The sequence below is a fragment of the Corythoichthys intestinalis genome, chromosome 13 (assembly GCF_030265065.1).
Source record: "Corythoichthys intestinalis isolate RoL2023-P3 chromosome 13, ASM3026506v1, whole genome shotgun sequence".
Classification (NCBI taxonomy): Eukaryota; Metazoa; Chordata; class Actinopteri; order Syngnathiformes; family Syngnathidae; genus Corythoichthys; species Corythoichthys intestinalis.
Genome location: NC_080407.1, coordinates 52596153 through 52621880, shown reverse-complemented (window position 1 = coordinate 52621880; position 25728 = coordinate 52596153). Strand labels below are relative to the sequence as shown.

General features: G+C 41.2%; 1 protein-coding gene across 1 annotated transcript; it reads right to left on the bottom strand.

Moving 5' to 3' along the window:
- Positions 1–3721: 3721 nt before the first annotated feature.
- LOC130929192 (transmembrane protein 151B) lies at positions 3722–25105 on the bottom strand. The gene is made up of 6 exons (XM_057856200.1): positions 23528–25105; positions 14955–15296; positions 14756–14890; positions 12606–12745; positions 12505–12544; positions 3722–12434 (listed from the first exon to the last, which is right to left on the bottom strand). The coding sequence occupies exons 1-6, from the start codon at positions 23594–23596 to the stop codon at positions 11304–11306; spliced, it is 1857 nt and encodes a 618-aa protein (XP_057712183.1). The 5' UTR covers positions 23597–25105; the 3' UTR covers positions 3722–11303.
- Positions 25106–25728: the final 623 nt, after the last annotated feature.

Below are 25728 nucleotides of genomic sequence, written 5' to 3'. Positions count from 1 at the left end.
ATGTTTCCACCCCCATGCTTCACAGTGGGGATGGTGTTCTTCGGATAAAATTCAGTATTCTTTCTCCTCCAAACACGAGAACCTGTGTTTCTACCAAAAAGTTCTATTTTGGTTTCATCTGACCATAACACATTCTCTCGGTCCTCTTCTGGATCATCCAAATGCTCTCTAGCGAACCGCAGACGGGCCTGGAAGTGTACTGGCTTCAGCAGGGGGGCAAGTCTGGCAGTGCAGGATTTGAGTCCCTGGCGGCTCATTGTGTTACTGATAGTAGCCTTTGTTACTATGGTCCCAGCTCTCTGGAGATCATTCACTCGGTCCCCCCGTGTGGTTCTGGGATTTTTGCTCACCGTTCTTGTTATCATTTTGACGCCACGGGGTGAGATCTTGCATGGAGCCCCAGATCGAGGGAGATGATCAGTGGTCTTGTATGTCTTTACACCAAGCGTTTTACCTACTGCAGATTCAGTCTTCCCAGCCTGGTGCAGGTCTACAATTTTGTCTCTGGTGTCCTTCGTCAGCTCTTTGGTCTTGGCCATAGTGGAGTTTGGAGTGTGACTGACTGAGTTTGTGGACAGGTGTCTTTTATACCGATAATGAGTTAAAACAGGTGCCACTAATACAGGTAACAAGTGGAGCCTCGTTAGAAGAAGTTAGACCTCTTTGACAGACATAAATCTTGCTTGTTTGTAGATGACCAAATACTTATTTTCCACTGTAATTTGGAAATAAATTCTTTAAAAATCAAAGAATGTGATTTTCAGTTTTTTTTTCCACATTCTGTCTCTCATGGTTGAGGGTTACCCATGTTGACAATTACAGGCCTCTCTAATATTTTCAAGTAGAAGCACAATTGGTGGTTGACTAAATACTTACTTGCCCCACAGTAGTTTCACACACACAAATTATAAGTAGAGTTTTCCTATAATGACTTTTTAACCGACGTCGTCCAACTCCCAAAATCCAATATCGATATCAAACTGATACCGATATATGCGGACGTGGACGTAACACATTATGGCGAATTGCATTGTGATGCCCCACTGGATACTTTAATAATGATAAATGTAACAACTTCAAGGTTTTCCAATAAACATTCTATGAAAAATAAAACTTCAACTGAATTTTTGGAGAAAGTGCCTATATTGCACTGCTAAATTCATTGTTGAAATCAAAATAGTGCACACATCATTTTTTTCATTGATGAAAAAAAAAATCACATTGTAAGCAGATACTAACAATGTTACTCATTACTTTTTTTCAACAAATACTTTTTTACTTGTACATGAGTACGTTTTTAGATGACTACCTTTTACTTTTACTTGAGTAATATCATTTAGAAGTAACACTACTCTTACTTGACTCAAATTTTTTTGCTACACTGCCTTATAGTGGTATTGATTCATGTACATACCTTTGTCCACAGAGTGGATTTGCGCGTGGCATTTGTCAGCGTGAAAGCACATCAGAGGCTCTCGCTCGCTCCAAACCATAAACCACATTCAAGCCTCGCCACTGTAAAACAAACACAAGCGGGGAGGAGGGAGGCTTGCAATCGGAGCGCGCCGCCTGGAACTGTTCAATTTCAGAGCCATGAATATTTCACCGAGATTAAACTTCCAAATGTGACTGGCGTTATTAAGGCTGATAAATAATTGAGAAAGCCCTAATTGCCTTGTTTTAACTTCACAAATACAAACAACCTGCTAGAAGTCTACTGTAGATAGGCTCTCCAAAGCAAGAAAAAATGAAGTTTAAAAAAAATGATCAACTGCTTTGCTTGGCATCTGCAACCAATCGAGAGCTGAGCCAGCCGGAATAAGTCATTACACATGTTTTCCACCGTCCTTGTCCCCAAAATGTGAGGAGACCAGACCAGCACATCACAGGATCCATCCCAATTTTGACACATAAATGACTGAAGGTTCACTTTATCCTCAGCTGTGACATGTTTTCATTCATCATTTTTTTTTTTTTTTTGCTGGTGCAACTTATACAACCTCTGGCAAAAACTATAGAATCACCACTCACTCGGACATTTTAACATGTCAAATAAACTCAGATAAAAAGCTTGAAAAAATAATGAATTTGTTCAAAAGTGCAACTCTTTAGCATTCAGAAACACTAAAATAAATTAATAAAAACATTGTGGTGGTCAGTAAATGTTAATTTTATGGAACAAGTGCAGGGAAATTTATATATATTCTTTAATTCAATCGTTTTCTAATTGTATTTAACGTTACAGACATAATATGTTGCACTTATTCAGAGTCTTTAGTTTAGGCTTAAGGTAGGGTTATCAAATTTATCCTGTTAACGGTGGTAATTAATTTTAAAAAATATTTATCACATTAAAATATTTAACGCAATTAACGCATGCGCTGCACGACCCACTCACGCATTGTTGCGTTCAATCTGTAATGGCGCCATTTTAGAGCTAAAAGGTAGCGTAAAATGAGTAGAGTGAATTTTTGCAGTCTTTGGAGCCTTTTTTTAATTGGCTAAAGCCTTACAATCCCTCTCCCTACGATTAGAAATATGGTGGGAAGCAATGTGGGGAAGAAAGGTAGTAATTGATCTTTTTCTTAACACTCTATGTTATTTCCCAACGCAGAGAAGATATATCAATTGGTACCACTACGCACAGTCATGGTTGCACTTCCCATCATGCATTTCGGCAGAACAGTTAAATGGCTACAGTATCATTTACTGGAAGCTCAACAAATACACTAGATGGCAATATTTAGTCGCAATATACAAAGTCACATTTATCCTTTAAGAATTACAAGTCTTTCTATCCGTGGATTCCTCTCACAGAAAGAATGTTAACAATGTAAATGCCATCTTGAGGATTTATTGTCATCATAAACAAATACAGTACTTATATACTGTATGTTGAATGTATATATTCGTCTGAGTTTTATTCATTTTTTTCTTAATGCATTGCCAAAATGTATATGATCGGGAAAAATGATCGGGAATGATTGAAATTAAATTGGGAGCAAAAAAAAAAAGCAATCGGATCGGGAAATATCGGGATCGGCAGATACTCAAACTAAAACGATCGGGATCGGATCGGGAGCAAAAAAACATGATCTGAAAAACCCTAATATATATGGAATCACTCCATTCTGAGGAAAAAAAAATATGGAATCATTAGAAACCAACAAAGAAATAACAATCAAAACACATCTTTAGTATTTAGTAGCACCACCTCTGGCTTTCATGACAACCTGCAGTCTCTGAGGCATGGACTTGATGAGTATTCTTTATCAATTTGGTACCAACTCTGCAGTTGCCAGATCATCCATGCAGGTAGGAGCCTTGCTGTGGACCATATTTTTTAAATTTCCACCATAGGTTTTCAATAGGGTTGAGATCTGGGTTATTTGCAGGCCACAACATTGACTGGATGAGTCTTTCTCCAAGGAATGCTTTAACAGTTTTAGCTCTGTGGCATGATGCATTTTCATCTTGGAAAATGACATTTTCAAGAAAGCTGTCTAAAATTTCAATGTTGGCTATGCTCACACATAGCCAACCAAAATCACATGGGTGTTTGTTTCTCATGATTCCATATTTCTTTCCTCAGAATGGAGTGATTCCATATATATTTCCCTGCACTTGCTCTATAAGATTAACATTTACTGACCACCACAATGTTTTTTTATTCATTTCTTTTAGTGTTTCTGAATGCTGAAGTTGCACTTTTGAACTAATTCATTATTTTTTCAAGGTTTTTATCTGAGTTTGTTCTACATGATAAAATGTCTGAGTGAGTACTCGTCCGAGACTGGTGATTCCATACTTTTTGCTTGGGTTTTTTGTACACCAAAAAGTATAGAAATCTTAAAATACTCGAGAACAGATATCTTATTATCAACACCAAAGAATGTTTTAAGAAGCAGACTTTATTTGCATCCTGCATGTTTATTGTCATCACGATCCGCAGTGTCATGTACCACCGAATGACCACGCCAGTGAAACTCTTTTAGCAAAGAGAAGGCAGATTCGTCCTTGCATATTGCCGTGGTTGGTTCGCACCCATTCAACTCCCTTAAATGTGCTAACTTCGTTCAGTTTTGGTCCTAAAAAATTATGGGCTTGATTTAACCAGTTGCTTTTTTCAGTTATTACACATCAGTGACATCACAGTGCTTTTCGTTATTGTTGTTGTTAATCAGCTGCCAAGGACGAACGACCTGCTTGATTATCACTGTATGCAAAACTTTGCACTAGTTGACATCCACGTGCTACTAGTGCTATTACTGAGGTGCTAGGAGAATTTTACATCAACTAGCAGGATTACTAGTATATTGTTGATTAGTATTGGAAGCAGGACATCAAAATTGAGTTGTTTCAGCCTTTTTGCGGCGCCTTGAGATACGAATGACCCGACTTCTAACTTTTTTTTTGGTTCTACCTTGACTTGCAAGCAGAAATTTGAGATAAGAGTTCTATATGGTTGCATCACTTTGGGAAAGAATGAAAAATTACGAGTCACTATGATCCGAGTCACAAATAAGTCCTGAGTCTTATCTGTTGTGGGCAAGTCGAGTTGAGTCACGAGTTTGTGTCGAGTCATAAGGTTATGGAGAGTCAAGACGAGTCATCTCGAGCTCGGGTTGAGTCGAGCGGAGTCACAAGGTTGTAAAGACAAGTCAAGCTGAGTCGCAAGGTTGCGAGTCAAGCCAAGTCACGAGGTTGTGTCGAGCCAAGTTGAGTCAAGTCTCGAGGTCATTTCAACTCGAGCCGAGTCACAAGGTTGTGAAGACGAGTCCAGTTGAGTCACAACGTTGTAAAGACGAGTCAAGCCGCGTCACAAGGTTGTGAAGACGAGTCCAGTTGAGTCAGAACGTTGTAAATACGAGTCAAGCCGAGTCACAAGGTTGAAAAAAAACGAGTCGAGCCACAAGGTTGTGTTTAGTCGAGTTGAGTCATAAGGTTATGGAAAGTCAAGTCGTCTCGAGGTCATGTCGAGTTGAGCTGAGTCACAAGGTTGTAAAGACAAATCCAGCCGAGTCACAAGGTTGTAAAGACGAGCCGGCCCGAGTCACAAGGTTGTGAAGACGAGTCCAGTTGAGTCACAACGTTGTAAAGACGAGCCGAGCCGAATCACAAGGTTGTGAAGTCGAGTCCAGTTGAGTCACAACGTTGTAAAGACGAGCCGAGTCACAAGGTTGTGAAGACGAGTCCAGTTGAGTCACAACGTTGTAAAGACCAGTCAAGCCGAGTCACAAGGTTGAAAAAAACGAGTCGAGCCACAAGGTTGTGTCTAGTCGAGTTGAGTCATAAGGTTATGGAAAGTCAAGTCGTCTCGAGTTCATGTCGAGTTGAGCTGGGTCACAAGGTTGTAAAGACGAGTCGAGCCGAGTCACAAGGTTGAAAAAACGAGTCAAGCCACAAGGTTGTGTCTAGTCGAGTTGAGTCATAAGGTTATGGAAAGTCAAGTCGTCTCGAAGTCATGTCGAGTTGAGCTGAGTCACAAGGTTCTAAAGACGAGTCGAGCTGAGTCACGAGGTTCTGTCGAGTCAAGTCTCAAGGTCATGTCGAATCAAGCCGAATATAGGTTGTAAGGACGATTTAAGTCAACCAACTCAAGTCCGTTGTCTGCATTTTTTTTCTTCAAGTCCGAGTCGAGTCGTCAAATTTGCGACTGAGTCCAAGTCCCTGTGACTCGAGTCTAATTGTTTGCAGTTAAAGATAGTTATGACTTCATTTTAATGTCAATGCATTGTAGTGCTGAAAGATTGTAAAGACCAGTCGAGTCACAAAGTTGTAAAGACGAGTCGACCTGAGTCACAAGGTTGTGAAGACGAGTCCAGTCAAGTCACAAGGTTGTGAAGACGAGTCGAGCTGAGTCACAAGTTTGTAAAGATGAATCAAGTTGAGTCGTAAGGTTATGGAGAGTTGAGTCATGTCTCGAGGTCATGTTGAGTTGAGCCGAGCCACAATGTTATAAAGACAAAACGAGCCGACTCACAAGGTTGTAAAGACGAGTCGAGCTGAGTCACAAGGTTGTGAAGACGAGTCGAGCCGAGTCATGAGGTTGTGTTGAGTTATAAGGTTATGGAGAGTCTACTTGTCTCGAGGTAATGTCGAGTTGAGCCGAGTCACAAGGTTGTGAAGACGAATCGAGCTGAGTCACAAGGTTGTAAAGACGAGTCGAGCAAGGTCACAAGGTTGTGAAGACGAATCAAGCCGAGTCATGAGGTTGTGTTGAGTTATAAGGTTATGGAGAGTCTACTTGTCTCGAGGTAATGTCGAGTTGAGCCGAGTCACAAGGTTGTGAAGACGAATCGAGCTGAGTCACAAGGTTGTAAAGACGAGTCGAGCAAGGTCACAAGGTTGTGAAGACGAATCAAGCCGAGTCACAAGGTTGTCGAGTCACAGGTTGTTCCGTGAGGTCGTAGCAAGAGCGTCCCAGGCGACCAAGCGGATCACTGGCAGGTGGGAACTAATCTACAAACCAAGTTTTCCCAGTCAGCTTATCGAGTCTTGAGTCATCGTCCCACGAGTCTTCAGTTACTGCCTCACAATTCGAGTCGGGTCTCGGACCCTCCCAGCTCAAGCGAGTCAAGTCCGAGTCTGCGTTTTTTTTTTTCTTCAAGTCCGAGTCAAGTTCCGAGTCGTCAATTTTGCGACTCGAGTCCGAGTCTCTGTGACTCGATTTCAATTGTCCGCAATTATAGTTATGGCTTCATTTTATTGTCAAAGCATTGACGATGATGGGAATGTTGCCTCTACTAGGTCTTGAAATGAGTTGAGCGTTCGTTCTAGTGCTGCAACGATTAATCGATTAACTCGAGTATTCGATTAGAAAAAAATATTCCAATTAAATTTTGTTGCCTCGAGTATTCGTTTAATTAAAGTGGCATTGTAATGTTTTATTTCGAAAGTGTTTACATTTAGTTTATTGATTGGGGTGGATACATTGCCCTCTGGTCTGCCTCATTTCACATGGCTGAATCCAACTGCTCCCCGTTAAGACCAACGTAAGCTAAGTTTTTCTTTGGGCTAATGTTTTTTTAAATCATTTGTAATTTAGTTCATATGTATATTTAGCCGTTTTTTGTGGGAATATGAGTCTGAACCATTTGCTAAGAGCATTGGGAATTTAAGCATTTAAGCTAGTGGACTTTTGCCATGTAAGTTAGCCAATTGTTCTTTTGTTGTACATAGATCCTCATTCATTTGTTTTTAATACCGTTTGAGGGTCAGCTCAGGTATTTTAATTTTTCATGTTACTTTTCCAGTTACTCGATTATTCGAACTAACTAGTTCATCGATTAATCGACTACTAAAATAATCGATAGCTGCAGCCCTAGTTCGTTCATTTGCAAATGGACTGGACGTCTATTGACGTCAATGGCATGAGTTAAAGCAGAGTCAGACCAAGCCATGATAACATTTACTTTACATGGAATCGGTATCAGGAGCAAAAAAATATTATCGGTGCATTACTATTTAGTTCCTAGCATTATCATGGGATGAATTGAATTCGTATCTCAAGGCATTCGTGTAATCTCATAACCGTGCAATTCTATTTTATTCGACCGGCCAAATTTTTGACGACTATAAAATCAAGAATATTGAATAAATCCTCCATCAGATTCAGATTTGGAAGTGTCTTCTACCCTGTCTGAGTCACTGTTACATCAAGGCTCTTAAAAGTGCATTACGGAACTTTTCTGCCCTCTAGCGGCCGTCTCAAACATGTGCGTTCTCAATTTTCTGGGCTTTTTAGTGTCAAGTGGTAGCACATGAAGGCAACGTAGGACATATCCATGTTTAAATGTCTAAGCAGGGGTGAGTTAAGTGGCCAAGTGGTTACAGCATATGCACAGATTATAAGTAGAATATAGTATTATATCGTATAAGTGCTTTCCATCAGTACATTCTAATCATAAGAAAAATAGTTCCGAGTGGCCGATTGAGTTCTTTGTGCAGCCCGCCTTCATTCGTGTTATTTATTATTCAATGTGTGTGCTTTCAATCCGTATGGAGAAGAGGGGGAAGTGTTCAAATACAGTAGCAGGTGAGGTGCACGCACTTAGCTGGCCTTCCTCCAAATTCGAGCAGAAGAAGTAGGCCAGGGAACTGATCCCTCCCATCGGCCAAATGGAAAGTAATGGAGGCCAAGTTTGCTATTCTTGAGTCACGTTCGTACTTGTGCTGATGTCGGAGGCGGCGTGGCTTCTTATTGACGTCCTGGTCAGCACTTGAGTGGAAAAAGCTCGACGTGGACATTTACTAGATTTGGAAAAGCACCAAATTGTACGAAATGTCGGCGCTGTTTTACAGACGGAAGACGCTTTTGTGTTTCGTCGGTACAGAAAGGCCCGGTGTGGAAGAACTGGACTACGAGTGTCGTGGCATGGCGGATGCTCTTTGTGGTTCCCCTCCTACTCCTGCTCTTGCATAGATAGAACTTAAACTTTCGGATTCCCTCTCTCTGGCTGTGCTGGGATTCACTATTGAGTTAGTGGATTTTCACAACTCTCAACAGTGCCCGCCATCCAGAGATTTTTAATGGATGGTAAAGTCCCTACACAGAGGTACCTTGACTTAAGAGCGACCTGAGGTTTTCCAAATTTTTCTGCAGCGGTTTGGAACAATTCTTCATAGACTTGACCATCAGTTGATGAGACAGCTACTACAGATATTGCGGGGGGCCGGGCTGGCAGAGCTTCATGGCAGCTTTCACCGCGATAAACTCAAACACACGCCGCCTTCTAACGCTGGATTTAGGTAGAAACAGGACAAAGGTTTTCAGTGCATACAAGCAGGCAGGAGTTTCTCAAGAGCGGTTTGCTTAAGGATTCTAGGGAATTATTATAATTATGTATATAATTATAGCACCAAGCATACACTTTGAAATGTTGTGGCAAAAAATGAATGGAAACAAATTTGCGCAACTTTAGCTTGAAATATTTACATAAAATGAACGATAACTGCCCGTTTTTTTGCTTTTAACCAAGAATCTAGACTGTTTTACGTTCATATCTATAAAAATACTGGGATTTACGCATTTATTAACAAGAACTTTCAACTTAAAAAGCTCTTTGTTTTGTGCTGGCCGCTATGTTCTATATATGTATACACAATAGCGTACCTTTAGCTTGAAATATTGACGTAAAATGAATGATAACGACCCAGTTTTTTTGCTTTTAACCAAGAATCTCGACTGTTTTACATTCATTACATATATAGAAATTCCAGGATGTACACATTAATTTACGAGAATTTTCAACTTAAAAAGCTCTTTGGTTTGTGACTGCCGCCATGTTGTATTTTGTATCTATACACAATAGCGAAACTTTAGCTTGAAATATTTACGTAAAATGAACAATAACTGCCCATTTTTTTGCTGTTAACCAAGAATCTAGACTGTTTTGTATTCGTACCAATAGAAATTCTGGGATGTACTCATTTATTTACAAGAATTTCCAACTTAAAAAGCTCTTTGTTTTGTCACAGCTGCCATGTTGGATTCTGTATCAATACACATTAGCGTAATTTTAGCTTGAAATATTTACATAAAATGAATGATAACTGATAATTTTTTTGCTTTCTACCAAGAATCTAGACTGTTTTACGTTCATATTGAAGACTGTATCATAGGATATTGTGCCATGCCCATATTTGGCCATGTTTGTGTGCTCCAAATATTACTTTGAACAATCAAAATGGGTATCTCTTGATACAGTGTTATCCATAGAAATTCTGGGATTTACGCATTGATTTGGAAGAATTTTCAATTTATAAAGTTCATTTTGTGACGGTCGCCATGTTAGATTTTGTATCCATACACAATAGTGTAACTTTATATTCAAATAATCAGGTAAGTATCGGCCAACTACCCATTTTTGGCCCCAAAAAAATAGTAAGATAAGACATTTCTGCGTCCATACAAAAAAAAATTCGGCTTCTACGTGTTTTATGTGATATCACATTTCAATCTAAAAACGACTAAGGCCAGATAGCCGGTAAGACGTGCTGAGGCAAATCAACCAAAATAAATTGTGATTGTATACAGAAAAATGCAAAATTTGCTTTGTTGAATCAAATTAAGATGATTCTGCATGCTTTCCTCAAGTATTAAGTGTGTGATGTGGAAATTATGATTTATTAGCTGTTGAAAACATGTCAAAATTGCACTAAATAAAAAAAAATTAAGTCGCTATTTCGGGTATAAACTTATATATGTTAAATGTTGCTATTGATCCTGAAAATATAGGTGATTATCTCTGCATTTGGTGGCGTTTGTTAGCATAACTGAGAGTTTCATAGCCATTTTATGTTTTGTTATAAAATTATTAATCTGGATTTCATTAGGGGACGACTTTGAATTTTTTTATACCGCTGCTCATGGAGACTCATATATGCCTAAGGGAGGTGCCTGTTTTGGTTTTAGGTCGCTAGCGGCTTTGGCTTTGAAAATATTTGAATTTTAAGTTTTGAAAATATGCCCCCTACGGACCGCCCCCGTGCCCCATTTCTGGTCAACTGATATTGAAGTCTATAGTAGCAGATTAGTTGCCGTCTTTTAGCAAACTGGCTATGAATACGAATATGTTAATTTGATATGTGTTATTTGAACTGTATAAATATTGATGCTATTTATTGCTATTTGCTTATATGACCAAAATGAATAGAATCAATCTGAATGAATGAATGATTTGCCTATCTTTGGGATATAACCTCTAACAATTTTGTATGTGTGCTTATCTTAATTTCCAGCTGTTTTACAAGCATTTCATTTGTTACTGCAGTCCCTGTAATCTGTAACAAGACACCATTACTCTTGCAAATGGATATTAGAATGTTATTTGCTCTCAGCAAGAAGGAATGAGAGCGGTAAGCTAGGTAACCCACCTAGGCAATATAAACCACTTTTAGGTCATAACCTATGCCCCAGTATGGTATTAGGTCGAGTCACGCCCCTGATTTGTGTGTTGAACCAAACGTTGATTAAAGTCTACTAGCTTAATGCTAACGCACAATCTCACAAACCACACACAGGCTAACAAGAGTAGCGTCATTGTTAGGGTGTTATAGACTGCTCAATTCTACGCAAAACTTCAATCCCAGACGTGCAAAATCAACTATTATAGTTGTGCTCGTCTTCCTTGTGTTTACGTGCAATAGTCTGGAGTGCTATTTTTCTTATTCCGAAAAGATGGAGTTTGCCTTCATATCAAATGGGTAATGGTCACGAAATGAAGTAAACCCGTAAGTCAAGGCGCCGCTGTATAGTGATTACGAGAATGAATCCAAACACAGCCGAGTGTTTTGGAGGTTCAGAGACGGTCGCCGGCATGGCAGCTCTCGTCTCCGTGGATGATAAGCACGGGGAAGAAGAAGGCATCCTGATAAGAAGGCGGACGATCCCTCTCACCCGTGCCCGCGCTACCGCCCGGCTCCGTCTCCTCGTCCCCCTCTCTGTCTCCATTGTCCCCTCTCGCACCCTCCACCTCCTCGTCCTCATCCCCGTCTCCCTCCAACACGCCTCGGGTCTCTTCGTCTTCCTGCCTGGATCCCAAACCCAAGAACCCGCCCGCGCTCCCTCCTCCAGCTCCATCCTCCCGACTTCCCGCCAGGCCTCCCCCCACGCTGCGGGAATGCAGCAGGCTGTTCCGTCGCCCGCCGCCCAGCCTCCCTAAGGAGAAGCCGCTACGACTGAGCACTAGCCGGCCGCCGATCGCCCCTCCGCTGTTCCCGGCCGCCCTCAAGCCCGCAACCGTGGCGTTGAGCAGGGCCGTGGTTCCCATGGGCGCCCTCAGTCGGGAGGGAAGACTGGAGCTGGACGTGGTCCGTCGACATCTGGGGCAGCTCTGGAGGAGGTACGTTGAGTTGAACACGGCGGGAAGCGCCAAGGGTGGGCGGTTCCCCTCCAGGTTGGGGACCGTCCCCGGGGGCCCGGACACGGGCGTGTAAGCGGCGGGGTTTGTCCCTCCGCTAGTGTCCAAGTCCATGAGAATGGCCTCAGAGTAGCTGGGAACCAACTGTTGGTTACAGCGAATGTGCCACTCCAGTTCCGTCATGTCCACCGTGTTGACCCGTGAGATGGATCTATAGCTGGACCCGTTCATAGCGATCCCCACCCCGCCGTTTTCAATCTCTCCTTCGCCTCTGCCGCCCCCTCCCGGTCCGCCGCCACCCCCTCCGCCGAGATCCTCGTCCTCCCCAAACAGCTTCTCCACATGGTAGTGCACGTAGGCCGTGCGGTACTCGGACACCACCCGCAGCGGCCACGACAGCAGGAAAGCGGAAGCCAGCCAGAACACTCTGTACCTAGAGAACCACGGCTGGTGAGCGGGGTCCGGGAAGGCCAGGATGTGTTCGCGGAAATCCACGTTCTTCAGGTGCATGCCCTCCCTGGCTTCCATGTAGTCATCCAGGCCCTCGTTCTCGCCGAAGAATCGCGCTCGCTTGCGACAGGAAGTAGAATTGAGGTGAGAACGTGTGAAAGGACTCCCCATTGCCTTCCTTCTCACTTACCTGGGTGAGATACGCAGCCTCAGCACGTGCGCTGGAGAAGCTGAGGATGAGAGAAGCGCTCAACTTTCAGAAGGAATACAACGTGAACATCGCGTGCTAACCTGAAGCACTTGGTGAAGCGGAGACGGACTGCCGAATGCAACTGGAGGTCCAGCAGCTCCTTGGACACATCTTTGACACCGTAGCGGGCGTAGTCAAATTCTGAGCTGGACGCGTGAGTGTTGACCCGCTCGTGGTAGACCTGCATGCCGTCAAAAAAATAAAGGTCTCCAATTTTCACTCGGTAACAGATTTAACCAAAAGAATATGACAGAAATCATTTAACATGGCTGAATTCAGCTGCTCCCTGGTAAGACCAACATAAGGCACGTTTTTGTCTGAGCTAATATGTTTTTTAATGTATTTGTAATTTAGTTTATAGGTATGTTTAGCCGTTTTTTGTGGGAATATGTGCTTGAAAAAAAAAACATTAGCATTTTACAGCATTTAAGCTAGCGGACTTTTGCTATGTAAGTTAGCCAATTGTTTTTTGTTTTTTTTTGATGTACTTAGATCCTAATTTGTTTATTTTTTTTATACCGTTTGATGGTAAGCTCAGGTATTTCAAATTTTTTATGTTCCTTATCCGATTACTTGATTATTCGAACTAACTAGTTCATCGATTATTCGACTACTAACATAATCAATAGCTGCTCTACACGAAAGCCTTACGGTATGTCTGGGTGTCTATGTATATTCGATATTCTTTTGCAAGTAAAGTTGCAACAACTAATCGATTAGTGCTGCAACGATTAATCGATTAACTCAAGTAATTCAATTAGAAAAAAGCTTCGAATCAAATTCTGCTGCTTCGAGTATTCAATTCAGGGGTCGCGTTAACCGAATATTTTCCGTCGTTGACCGATTTTTTAAAACGGTGACGGAAAAAAGTAAGTATGTTTAGCCATTTTTTGTGGGAAAATGTGCTTGAACCATTTGTTAAGAGAATTGTAAAAAAAGGGTTTTGCTATGTAAGTTAGCCAATAGTTCTTTTGTTGTACTTAGATCCTCATTTATTAATTTTTTTTATACAGTTTGACGCTAAACTCAGGTATTTTAATTCTTTATGTTCCTAATCTGATTACTCGATTACTGTAATTTTCGGACTGTAAGCCCCTATCTTTTTCACTAATTTTGAATCTTTCAGCTAATAGTCCTGTGCGGCTTATTTGTTGATTTATTTGGGTTAATAGGTAACACTTTATAATACAGCGGCGTCTTAAGACTGCCATAATACCATCATATTTGTGACATGACACTATCATGAGCATTGATGAATGCTAATGACAAATGTCATTAAGTATAATCTGGTAACTTACGTCACTAACTCCATTTATATCCAGCTTGAAACTTTTAGATCTATTAAATAGTGAGATAATTTGCCGGATGACACAAAATGACATCTGTCATAAGCACTCATTAATGCTCATGACAGTGTTATGTCATAATTATAATGTTCTTATGACAGTTTTATGGCGCCACTGTCAAATAAAGTGTTACCTAATACCAGAGCTAGCAACTGATGAAACAACTAGTTGAGTAACTGTAGAAATATTTAGCACAGAACATGAATTTTGATTGTTATTTACATCTGTAGCGCTGCAATGAATGCTAGGAGGCATGTTGGATGACAACAGTGTTGTCAGCAGGTAGCAGCAGAGGATGACACTCCCCTCCAAGGGAGCAATGATGGCCAAATGAAGCTTCTTGAAGCAATGAAGCTTTGCAGCCAATTGGTTCATAGCTTCGTGGTGGTTCATTTGGTGTTATGGTGCTGCTGTCAAATAAAGTGTTCCTGGTTAATATCTTTTGGTGTAAATATCCCATCATACAATGAGGACAGTTGCGGCTTATATGCTAGTGCGGCTTATCCACGAACAAATGCCGTTTTCGTGCGAAATTTGGTGGGTGGCAGCTTATAGTCAGGTGCGCCTTATAGTCCGACAATTATGGTATGTGTATCACTGCCTTGATTGTCCGATTGGACAGATGGGTGAGCCTGCAACTAGGTGCCGGTGATCATCGTCAGCACCTTACTTACTGGCCTCATATCGCCAGATCGTCAACTCAACTCCACGAGTTTGTGACGCCAGCTTTCAGCTAACCAAAGAAGTTACGGTATTCGAACTAACTAGTTCATAGATTAATTGAGTACTACTACTACTACTTAAATAATCGATAGCTGCAGCCCTGAACTAAAACTGTTACTCACCTGCGTGGTCGTGTACGCGTCTCCGTTGCGATATCTTGTCACCTGCCTAGTCCTCCTGACGTAGTGGTAGCTGATGGCCTTCCACCAAATGCAGGGTGTGGCCTGCTGGAGCCGCTGCACACGTTCGTACACATCCTGCCAGGCGACAAAAACGACATCGAAACTCCTCCAACGTCCCCTCCCAAAAAGTTGGACATACCTGGAATTCAGCGTGAGCCAACACCGCCGTCTTGGAGAAGCAGTGCCAACACTCCACCAGGTAGACCACATAAAGCATCGCCAGGAAGGCCAGCGGGATGTAGAGGTAGCCGCTGGAGCACGGGCTCTCCAAGCGTTGGACATCGCTGTAGTAGGCGGCCGAGGTAGAGTTGCCGTCGGCGGCCACCACGCGCACTGGCGAGGAGCTGAGCACTGGCACGCGGCACATGGCGCACCAGATGAGCGTGGCGAAGCAGCCGTACATGAGGAGGGTCAGAAGGAGGCACTTCCAGTGGCACTCCCGGCACAGGGACGTCGCCACAGACTGCTGGACCGGACGTTGCTAAGAAGAGGGTGAGACGGCGCGCTCTATGGTTTGATATACTCATTTGTCCAATCAATCAAGCGGCGGCCGTGTGTTGCTATGTTGGCTCATACTCATATAAGAAGATCTTTAACTTTTTCAGGGACAGTGGTCACTACACTGGACCCCTATTCAAACCTCTCTGACTACTCACAAACTCAAAACTGCATTTTTATTGTACCAAAATTAAAAAAAAAAAAAAAAGAATTTGCATGAAAGTCATGCATGTGTACTTTGTGTACAGGTTACAGTTCTCTAATGGTTCACTCATGTTATAATTGATTGTATCAATGACCTGTTTGCATTAAAATCACTACATGCTTTATAATCACGACACTTTTGTAATTATTTTACTGTAGGCCAGTTCTTAACCTGGGTTCAACCAAACCCCAAGCGTTCCGTGAGCAGGTCTAAGGGGTTCGGTAAAGGTTAAGACACACAGGGTCCTATTTTCGTACACTGACCAAAGGCAAAGTGTCGTTCTAGACTAAGTTTCGGACTTGTTTGCCTCCAATTTACAAGCTTACTGTAATTTAATTTCTTTCAGCAACTACTGTAGCCCCCTCTTTTTTTTTTTTTTTTTTTTTTAATTAAAAAAAAAAAAAAATAGCCCTCTATCTAATAAGAGGAGAAACTGGTTTGCTCAGTGGACGTTTGACACGTAGTTGGTGCGAGCTAGCATTACCAAAATTAAAAACATTTTAGTCATATTTTACACAATAAAAATAGTATGTGAATCAAGGATGCAACACAAAAATGAGAATGTAGAAATGAAAACAAAAAAAATATTTCAATGTGAAATTTAAGAGCAAAAGGCACAATTATTCAGCAGGGCCGAAAACCAAAAGTGGTTTTTGCCATGTGGCAAAATTTTTTTGCCATGTGGCATTTTTTTTTTTTGCCATGTGGGTTTTTTTTTTTTTTTTTTTTTTTTGCCACATGGCAAAAACAAACATTTTCCCACATGGCAAAAAACATTTTGCCACATGGCAAAAAAATGCCACTTGGCAATTTTTTTTGCCATGTGGCAAAAAAAAATAGCACACGGCAAAAACATTTTGCCACATAGCAAAAAAAAAAAATGCCACATGGCAAAACATTTTTGCCACATGGCAACTACCACTTTTGGTTCTCTCTGTCTCTCCAATTATTTGTAGTATATTTGAAATTTCAAGTGATTTGAATGGGAATTCACTCAGACATTAGCTTGCTACAGCTTAGCTATATCGATTTTGTATTTGAAAAAGTTTGCTTTATTATTTAATTTCGAAGGGTTCAGCGTATGCACATGTGAAACATGCGGGGTTCAGTGCCCTTAGCAAGGTTAAGAACCACTGGTCTAGGCTAATTAGGGCTAGGACAGATCAGTTGTCAGCTCGCAGGTCTAACATAGCAATCACACCCGCTGAACAAAAATCCGCCTGATGCAGCCGGGATCATCAATCCAACAGTCCAAATGAAAGGTTACACAATGTTCCGGGGCGGACCGTGCAAACCGGACGCGCTAAAAATCTGAAATTTAACTGTCAACATGTGACGTCACAACACCGCGCACCCTGAAGACCCTGATTTCGGATTAATTTTTTCCTTCATTTTGATCCTGCGGTTTATAGTCCAGTGTGGCTTATTTGTTGATTTATTTGTGTTAATAGGCAACACTTTATTTGACATAAGACTGCCATAAGTCCATCATAATCATGACATGACACTATAATGAGCATTAACGAATGCTTACGACAGATGCCATTAAGTCTTGTCCGGCAAATTATGTCACTAACTCCTTTATGTCCAGCTCGGATCTTTTACATCCATTGAAAAGTGAGATAATTTGCCGGAGGACACAAAATGACATCTGCCATGAGCATTCGTTAATGCTCATGGCAGTGTCATGTCATAATTATGATGGTCTTACGGTGCCACTGTCAAATGTATTACCAAAACACTACGTTTACAATTAATGAAAGAACTAGAACAGTAACTGAAGACATAATTAGCAAAGAACATGAATTTTGATTGTTATTTACATTGTAACACTGCAATGCATGCTAGGAGGCATGTTGGACGATAATAATGTTGACAGCAGTTGGCAGCAGAATTTGACTGTCTCCCCCAAGGGAGCAGTGATGGCCAAATGAAGCTTCTTGAAGCAATAAAGCTTTGCAGCCAATTGGGTCGAAGCTTCATGTTTGTCTTATGACGCCACTGTCAAATAAAGTGTTACCGGTTAATATCTTATGGTGTAAATATTAGGGTTGTTCCGATCATGTTTTTTTGCTCCCGATCCGATCCCGATTGTTTTAGTTTGAGTATCTGCCGATCCCGATATTTCCCGATCCGATTGCTTTTTTTTTGCTCCCGATTCAATTCCAATCATTCCCGATAATTTTTCCCGATCATATACATTTTGGCAGTGCATTACTGTATTTGTTTATTATGACAATAAATTCTCAAGATGGCATTTACATTATTAACATTCTTTCTGTGAGAGGGATCCACGGATAGAAAGACTTGTAATTCTTAAAGCGTAAATGTGACTTTGTATATTGTGACTAAATATCAACATCTAGTGTATTTGTTGAGCTTTCAGTAAATGATACTGTAGCCATTTAACTGTTCTGCCCAAATGCATGATGGGAAGTGCAACCATGACTGTGCGTAGTGGCACCAATTGATATATCTTCTCTGCGTTGGGAAGTAACATAGGGTGTTAAGGAAAAGATCAACCACTACCGTTCTTCCCCACATTGCTTCCCCTGATATTTCTAATTGTTGAAAGAGGGATTTTAAGGCTTCAGCCAATTAAAAAGAGGCTCCAAAGACTGCCAAAATTCTCTCTACTCATTTTACGCAGCCTGTTAGCTCTAAACATAGGTAAAGCGGCGCCATTATAGATTGAACGCGACAATGCGCGAGTGGGTCGTGCAGCGCATGCGTTAATTGCATGAAATATTCTAACGTGATTTATTTTTTAAAAATTAATTACGCTGTTTACGCGATAAATTTGATAGCCCTACTTTAAGCCAAAACTAAAGACTCTGGATGAATGTAAGACATTTTGTCTGTAACGTTAAATACAATTAGAAAACGATTTAAATTTAAAAAATATATATTAAAAAAAGGCATGTCCGATATTTTTTTGCCGATTCCGATACTTTGAAAATGACGTGATCGGACCCGATCGATCGGGATGTAGTAAATATCCCATTATACAGTGACGACAGCGGCTGCTTCTAGTCCAGTGCGGCTTATCTATGAACAAATGCTGTTTTTGTCAAATTTGGTGGGTGGTGGCTTCTAGTCAAGTGCGCCTTATAGTCCGACAATTACAGATGGGTGAGCCTGGAACCAAGTGCCAGTGATCATCGTCAGCACCGTACTTACTGGCCTCATATAATCACCAGATCGACAACTCAACTGCACGAGTTTGTGACTCCAGCTTTCAGCTAACCAAGAATCTTGTAATGCTGATACTGAGCCCGTTTTTGTTTTTGCCTGCTTGCCTTCCAGAACACCTGCCTGCCCGTTCACCTGTTCTATCACTAAACTGCCGAGCGGATTCTTCGGATACTATCCACCATTCCTTGTTATCATCTCATACTCATCGTGAAAAACGAAATATTTTCGTGATTGTCATTAGATCGCCGTCAATAGCAATGGGCTCAATAAGTGCCTTGTATAAAAAACAAAAAAGAGTTTGTAACGACCTTCCCGCTTGGTAAAGGGTGTCACATTTCATAGTGTGCAAGCTTGCGGCTGTGACCAAAACAGATGCATTACCGCCACGAATGTATCACAGCATTAGTGCTGAAAATTACACACAGACACAGTAAATGCTTGTCTAAGTGCACGTGGCCTCAATTGCACTGAGAGGACATCATATTTCGATCATCACGATGCAAGTTAATAATTTAGCCAGGCAGGATTTCTTCGAGACAGTTTACGAAAGGCACACATTCTGTCGTCTCTTTGCCGAAAAAAATCCTAGCGTCTAATCCCGTCGGAACGACTCCTCTCCTGTCCTCCTACCTTTGGTTATGTAATCATTCTCCATCTTCGAATTTTCTCTCCCTCCTTCCTTCTGTCTAAGAGTTCACTCTCCATCCTCCTCACCCCCCACGTCTCCGCTGCTACATCCTGCCTCCCTCGGAGACTGTCTCTAAGTGGATCGGAGTGGGAGAGTCACCAGGCAGTGTGAGGAATCTTCATGGAATTTGTATGAAGTCTTCCTCGTGTAACGATGTCGGCTAGTTTGCCACAATTTTTCCGTCCTCAATGAACATGTTCCGCAAATTAATTTCCGTTGTCTCGACAGTGGAACCGACAACCTCTCGGTTACGCGTGGCCTTCACCTCAATTGCGCTGCTGATGTGACTGGAGAAGCTATAATTAGCAAACCCCAGCATGTAGGCGGCCAATGAAGTGAGGATCTAAAAAATGGGCCGCCAAAGTAGGCCTGAAACACATTCTGAGCAGAAAAGCAGGGGAAAAACTCTACACCGTATTTGTTTTTCGGGGCACAGAGATACGTGCAGTCGTGACCAAGGGTGGACTGACATACGGGGATAACGGATTTACCCTGTGGACCCATGGTCAAATGAGCAGACCCTAGTGTGCTCGCGTTGTTCTTAAAAACACTCTCAAGCCAGGTAGGAAGAAGGATGTGTTTGGGATTATTGTCTGTTTGTGGATTGGACAGGAGGATTCGGGAGTTACTGTTGTCCTGGCAACTAGAGTGTTGGATTTTGCTACAGCAGCATCAAAAGGGCTCTTAGAGTCTTGTCTTATCAGATTGATATTGGCCGTTCTCCTGTGTTCCTTGTGTTGGGACAGAGCGTCCCGCCATTTGTTCTGGACTGTTCGGGAGAATTGATTGCGAGACTTGGTGGTGCAGACGTGGGCTTGTCAGTGTCAATCCTGCTTGGTTAATTGCATGATGCACAGTTTGGGCTTCCGTGATAAGAAGGTGTTGTTTATCTCTTACGGCCTATATTCTGCTTGTTTTCCTTAAACTATGGTATTAGTGTATTTATTTTATATTGGGTGTGTTAGAGTAATACAAACAGTCAAACAGTAAATACGAGAAACAATACAATTGATTGTATTGAGTGTGTTAGAATAATGCAAACCGTTTAGTCGTCTCTGATTACTCACATATTCAAAACTATGCGTTTTTACTTTAGGAAATTTCAGAACATTTGAATTAAAAATCCTCTATGCATACTTTAATCAGGTTACAGTTCTCATTCTTGTGGAACTGTAAATCCACATTTCTGAATAAGTTCTGACCAAGGTTAGTGAATATCAGGAGTGGACTCCTCTGTGTTTCTGGCTGGATGGATTCCAACACCCTCCATGAAGTGGGCCGGTCTTTCAATGACTCCTGGACTACTGCACCCCCCTAGTCCTCCCCCGCTTATGACCAAAACTCTAATAAAAGGAATGAATGACTCCACTGCACTTTGGCAGCTGACTATTGACGAAAGGTAAATGAGATAAGTGCTTGAGTGCGAGGTGGGAGGATGAGGCCATATCGTCCACGCTGCGCCAGCCCAAAACAGGAAGGCCGCAGTAATGGGAAATGAGGGTAATGATGGCACACTTGATCCGATGCATCACTCAAGCAAGGAGTGCTATAAAGGACTGAAACTAAAAAAATAAAGAAAAGATGTCCACTCTGTAAGCATGCTTATATATTCCCCTTTAAGAAATGTCAACTTTTATTTTCCACTCTGTCATATTAGATGATCCAAAATGTAGCCAACTTGCGAACTGAAAGTGCTCATTAAATGCTAACATTAGCAAAACATTTCCACCCTGTCATTGTTCGGTTTACCAACAAGCTTTACTGTTCGCTCATAGTTTCACTATATGGAACATTAGGTGCAGATTAAATAGTTGTCCACCCTGTCATTATGGGATAACTGGCCGTTAAAGTAACATTTAAATGATGCTGAAATAATAGACAGTTGCAAAATATTAAGACGTATGCTTTGTAACAATGAGTTACTAGCCTTGATAGCAATTACTTTACAGTTAAGTGAGTATGCAATAATTGAGTACCGGAACTAAAATAATGATTTTATTTTTTAACGTGGTATCGGTATAGTATCGACATGGCCAAAAAATTGTATCGTTGCAACACTATTGCTAATTGAATGGTGTACTTTTTAAACGTTAACATTGGCCAAAAATGTCCACCCTGTCATCACGTTAGTATATTTGACTGTCTGCTTGCAAGTACAATGCTTAACAAATAATGTTGTAAGTCTGCTAACATTAGCAAAACATGTCCACCCTGTCATTGTTCGCCCTATCAACAAGCTTTACTGTTCGCTGATTGTTTCACTTTTTGGGAAATTAAGTGCAGATGAAATTGTTGTCCACCCTGTCATTATAGGATAACTGGCCTTCAAAGTAACATTTAACTAATGCTGAAATAACTGACAGCTGCAAAATAGTAAGACTTGTGCTTTGTAAAAATGAGTTAGTTTAACGTGGTATCGGTATAGTATCAGCATCGTCAAAAAATGAGATCATTACAACAATATTGCTTATTGAATAGTGTGATTTTTAAATGCTAACATTGGCCAAAAATGTCCACCCTGTCATCACGTTTGTATATTTGACTGTCTGCTTGCGGTTAATGAAAAAGCAAGTTGCTTAACACAGAACACTGTCGGTCTGCTAACATTAGCAAAACATGTCCACCCTGTCATTGTTCGCCCCTTCAACAAGCTTTATTGTTCGCTTAGTTTCACTATATGGAACATTAAGTGCAGATGAAATAGTTGTCCGCCCTGTCATGGGATAACGAGCCTTTAAAGTAACATTTAACTGATGCTGAAATAATAGACAGTTGCAAAATATTAACACTTATGCTATGTAACAATGAGTTACAAGGCTTTATAGCAATTACCGTAATTTTCAGACTATAAGGCGCACCCAATTATAAGCCGCCACCCACCAAATTTGACACGAAAATGGTATTTGTTCATAGATAAGCCGCACTGAACTATAAGCCGCAACTGTGCTCATTGTATTATGGGATATTTACACCAAAAGATATTAACCGGTCAAACTTTACTTGACAGCGGCATCATAAGATTGTTTAAGACCAAATGAAGCACCATGAAGCTTTGAACCAATGAGATGCAAAGCTTCATTGCTTCAAGAAACTTCATTTAGCCATCACTGCTCCCTTGGGGGAGACAGTCAACTTCTGCTGCCACCTGCTGTCAACACTGTTGTTGTCCAACATGCCTCCAAGCATGCATTGCAGCGCTACAGATGTAAATAACAATCAAAATTCATGTTCTGTGCTAATTATTTATTCAGTTACCGTTCCAGTTGTTTCATTAATTGCTAGCTAAGGTATTTGGGAACACTTTATTTGACAGTAGTGCCAAAAAAATGTGATATGACCATTAAAATTATGACATGACACTGCCATGAGCATTAATGAAGGCTTATGACAGATGTCATTTTGTGTCATCCGGCAAATTATCTCACTTTTGAATGGATGTAAACGCTCCGAGCTGGATATAAATGGTGTTGGTGACATAATTTGTCGGATGATACTTAATGACGTCAGTCATAAGCATTCATTAATGCCTATGATAGTGCCATGTCATAATTATGAATGTCTTATGACAGTCTTATCACACCACTGTCAAAAAAAGTGTTATCTATTATCCCAAATAAATATAAGAAATAAGCCGCACTGCAAGCCGCATTCAAAATGAGGGAAAAAAGTAGCGGCTTATAGTCCAAAAATTACAGTTCATTACAGTTAGGTGAGTACGCATTAATTTAGTACGCATTGATTTGTGGCATCGGTATAGTATCGGCATGGCCAAAAAAACTGGATCATTGCAACACGATTGCTAATTGTATGGTGTGTATTTTAAACGCTAACATTGGCCAAAAATGTCCACCCTGTCATCACGTTCATATATTTGACTGTCTGCAAGTACAACGCTTAATTAACACTGTAGGTCTGCTGTTTAAATTGTAAATAATTAGAATTTTATTTGGCGTTGGCTGACTGAAGGACATTCAGCACCACAATAACAACAACAACGCATCGTGCACATCGGCATGCCTGTTTAAGTGCACTTGTGTCCTTGACTCAGTGGTAATTGGGGTCTTTTCCATCATAACACAACGTCCGCTAAAAAGAAAAAAAGTGCGCAACTTGTCATCGTCCTTACCTGCTCTCGTCCTGACCCTTCCTCCAAAATGGGCTCTTGTGCAGAGGCCCTCTCCTCCTCCGTCCGCATCTTCCTCGCCTCCTCCCCCCTCTAGAAGCGGGCACAGGCGGCGGCAGCGTCCGAAGCCAGGGACCTCCTCCCGGGTGGAGCAGCTGGCTCGGTCACCCCATCCGCCGCAAGTCGGTGTCCGATTTCACCATGGCGGTGCCTGCGGCAAACGGGCATCATATAGTCCGCCTCTAGCAGCTCAAGGTTCCTTCAACCGGCTCCGTCATTCTGCATTGAGTGGTGAAAAAAAATACAAAAGTCACGCCGTGTCCTTGTTGCTGCCGCAAAACGGGGAGACGCAAAGACGACTGTTATCGCCGCAAAACAGAAGACGCCGAGGATGACAGACAGCGCCGCTTCTGCTTTTGCACCTTGCGCTTCTCTGACGTCATCTCCAGTTCACACACGGAGGCGCGCGACATATCTTCCCCACCGTGCGCGCGCAATCATTCTGCACGTGGCCACGCGGATGAGGAGAGCGCTTTTAATTAGATGCGCAAATGGCCAAAGAGCGCTTAGGTACGACACATAGGATGCGGGAAGTCACTTATAGCAAGGGATGCTGAAGATCTTTATTTAGTTTTTCCCATCCAAAAACAGCCGTGGGACTCATCTTCAGCCCGGGAGTTTCATGCCACAGACCGGCCCACTTTATATTATGACCTACCGTATTGAAATATTGTAATAATAATCATGCTTTCAATTAATTGCATGCGATCAATAGTAAACTTGTGATTAGTGGAATTTTTTTTAAATGCAAAAAATATATATAATTTTTAAACACACCTATGTATGAAAAAGTATCAACCTTTTGGAATTTCTTACATTTCTGCTAGGGCTGTCAAAATTATCGCGTTAACGGGCGGTAATTAATTTTTTAAATTAATCACGTTAAAATATTTGACGCAATTAACGCACATGCCCTGCTCAGACAGATTTAAATGACAGTACAGTGAAATGCCCACATGTTAATTGTGTTTTATGGAGTTTTGCCGCCCTCTGCTGGCGTTTGGGTGCGACTGATTTTATAGGCTTCAGCACCCATGAGTATTGTGTAATTATTGACATCAACAATGGTGGGCTACTAGTTTCTTTTTTGACTGAAATTTTTACAAATTTTATTAAAAGGAAAACATTAAAAGGGGTTTTAATATAAAATTTATATAACTTGTACTAACATTTATCTTTTAAGAGCTACAAGTCTTTCTATCCATGGATCGCTTTAACAAAATGTTAATAATGTTAATGCCATCTTGTTGATTTATTGTTATAATAAACAAATAGAGTCCCTATGTACCGTATGTTGAATGTATATATCTATCTCGTGTCTTATCTTTCCATTCCGACAATAATTTACAGACAAATATGGCATATTTTATAGATGGTTTGAATTGCAATTAATTGCGATTAATTACGATTAATTAATTTTTAGCTGTAATTAACTCAATTAAAAATTTTAATCGTTTGGCAGCACTAATTTCTGCATAAAATCACCATCAAATGTAATCTGATTTTTGTCAAAATCACACAGATGAAAATACAGTCTGCTTTAACTAAAACCACCCAAATATTTACAGGTTTTCATATTTTAATGAGGATAGCATGCAAACAATGACAAATGTGGGGGAAATAAGTGAACCCTATGCCTAAGGAGACTTAAAGAGCAATTGAAACCAATTTTTACCAAACAATTTAAATCAGCTGTGTGCCCAATAAAGCTGCCCTGCCCACTATAAAACATACACCTGGTAAGAATTGTCTCGAGGGGAAGCATTGTCTGATGTGCATCATGGCTCGGTCAAAAAAGCTGTCTGAACACCTGCGATCAAGGATTGTTGATTTGTATAAAGCTGGGATAGGGTTCAAAACCATCTGTAAAAGTCTGAATGTTCATCAATCGACAGTCAGAGAAGCTGTCTACAAATGGAGAGAATGGTTTGGCACTGTTGCTTCTCTCCCAAGGAGTGGCTGTCCACCAAAGGTGACGCCAAGAGTTCAGCGCAGAATACTCAGAGAGGTAAAAAAGAGCCATAGATTGTCTGGTACTAGACTTACAGAAATCACTAACACAGTCCAATATCTCTGTGCACACATCAACTATATGTAAAACTACGGCCAAGAATGGTGTTCATGGGAGGACTCCACAAAGGAAG

Coding starts and splice junctions, on each gene's coding strand:
- LOC130929192 (XM_057856200.1), bottom strand. CDS start 23,596: ATGCGGACGGAGGAGGAGAGGGCCTCTGCACAAGAGCCCATTTTGGAG. Junction 12,545..12,605: donor CGCTTCACCAAGTGCTTCAG/GTTAGCACGCGA, acceptor TCTCATCCTCAG/CTTCTCCAGCGCACGTGCTG. Junction 12,435..12,504: donor AGGCTGCGTATCTCACCCAG/GTAAGTGAGAAG, acceptor TCCTGTCGCAAG/CGAGCGCGATTCTTCGGCGA.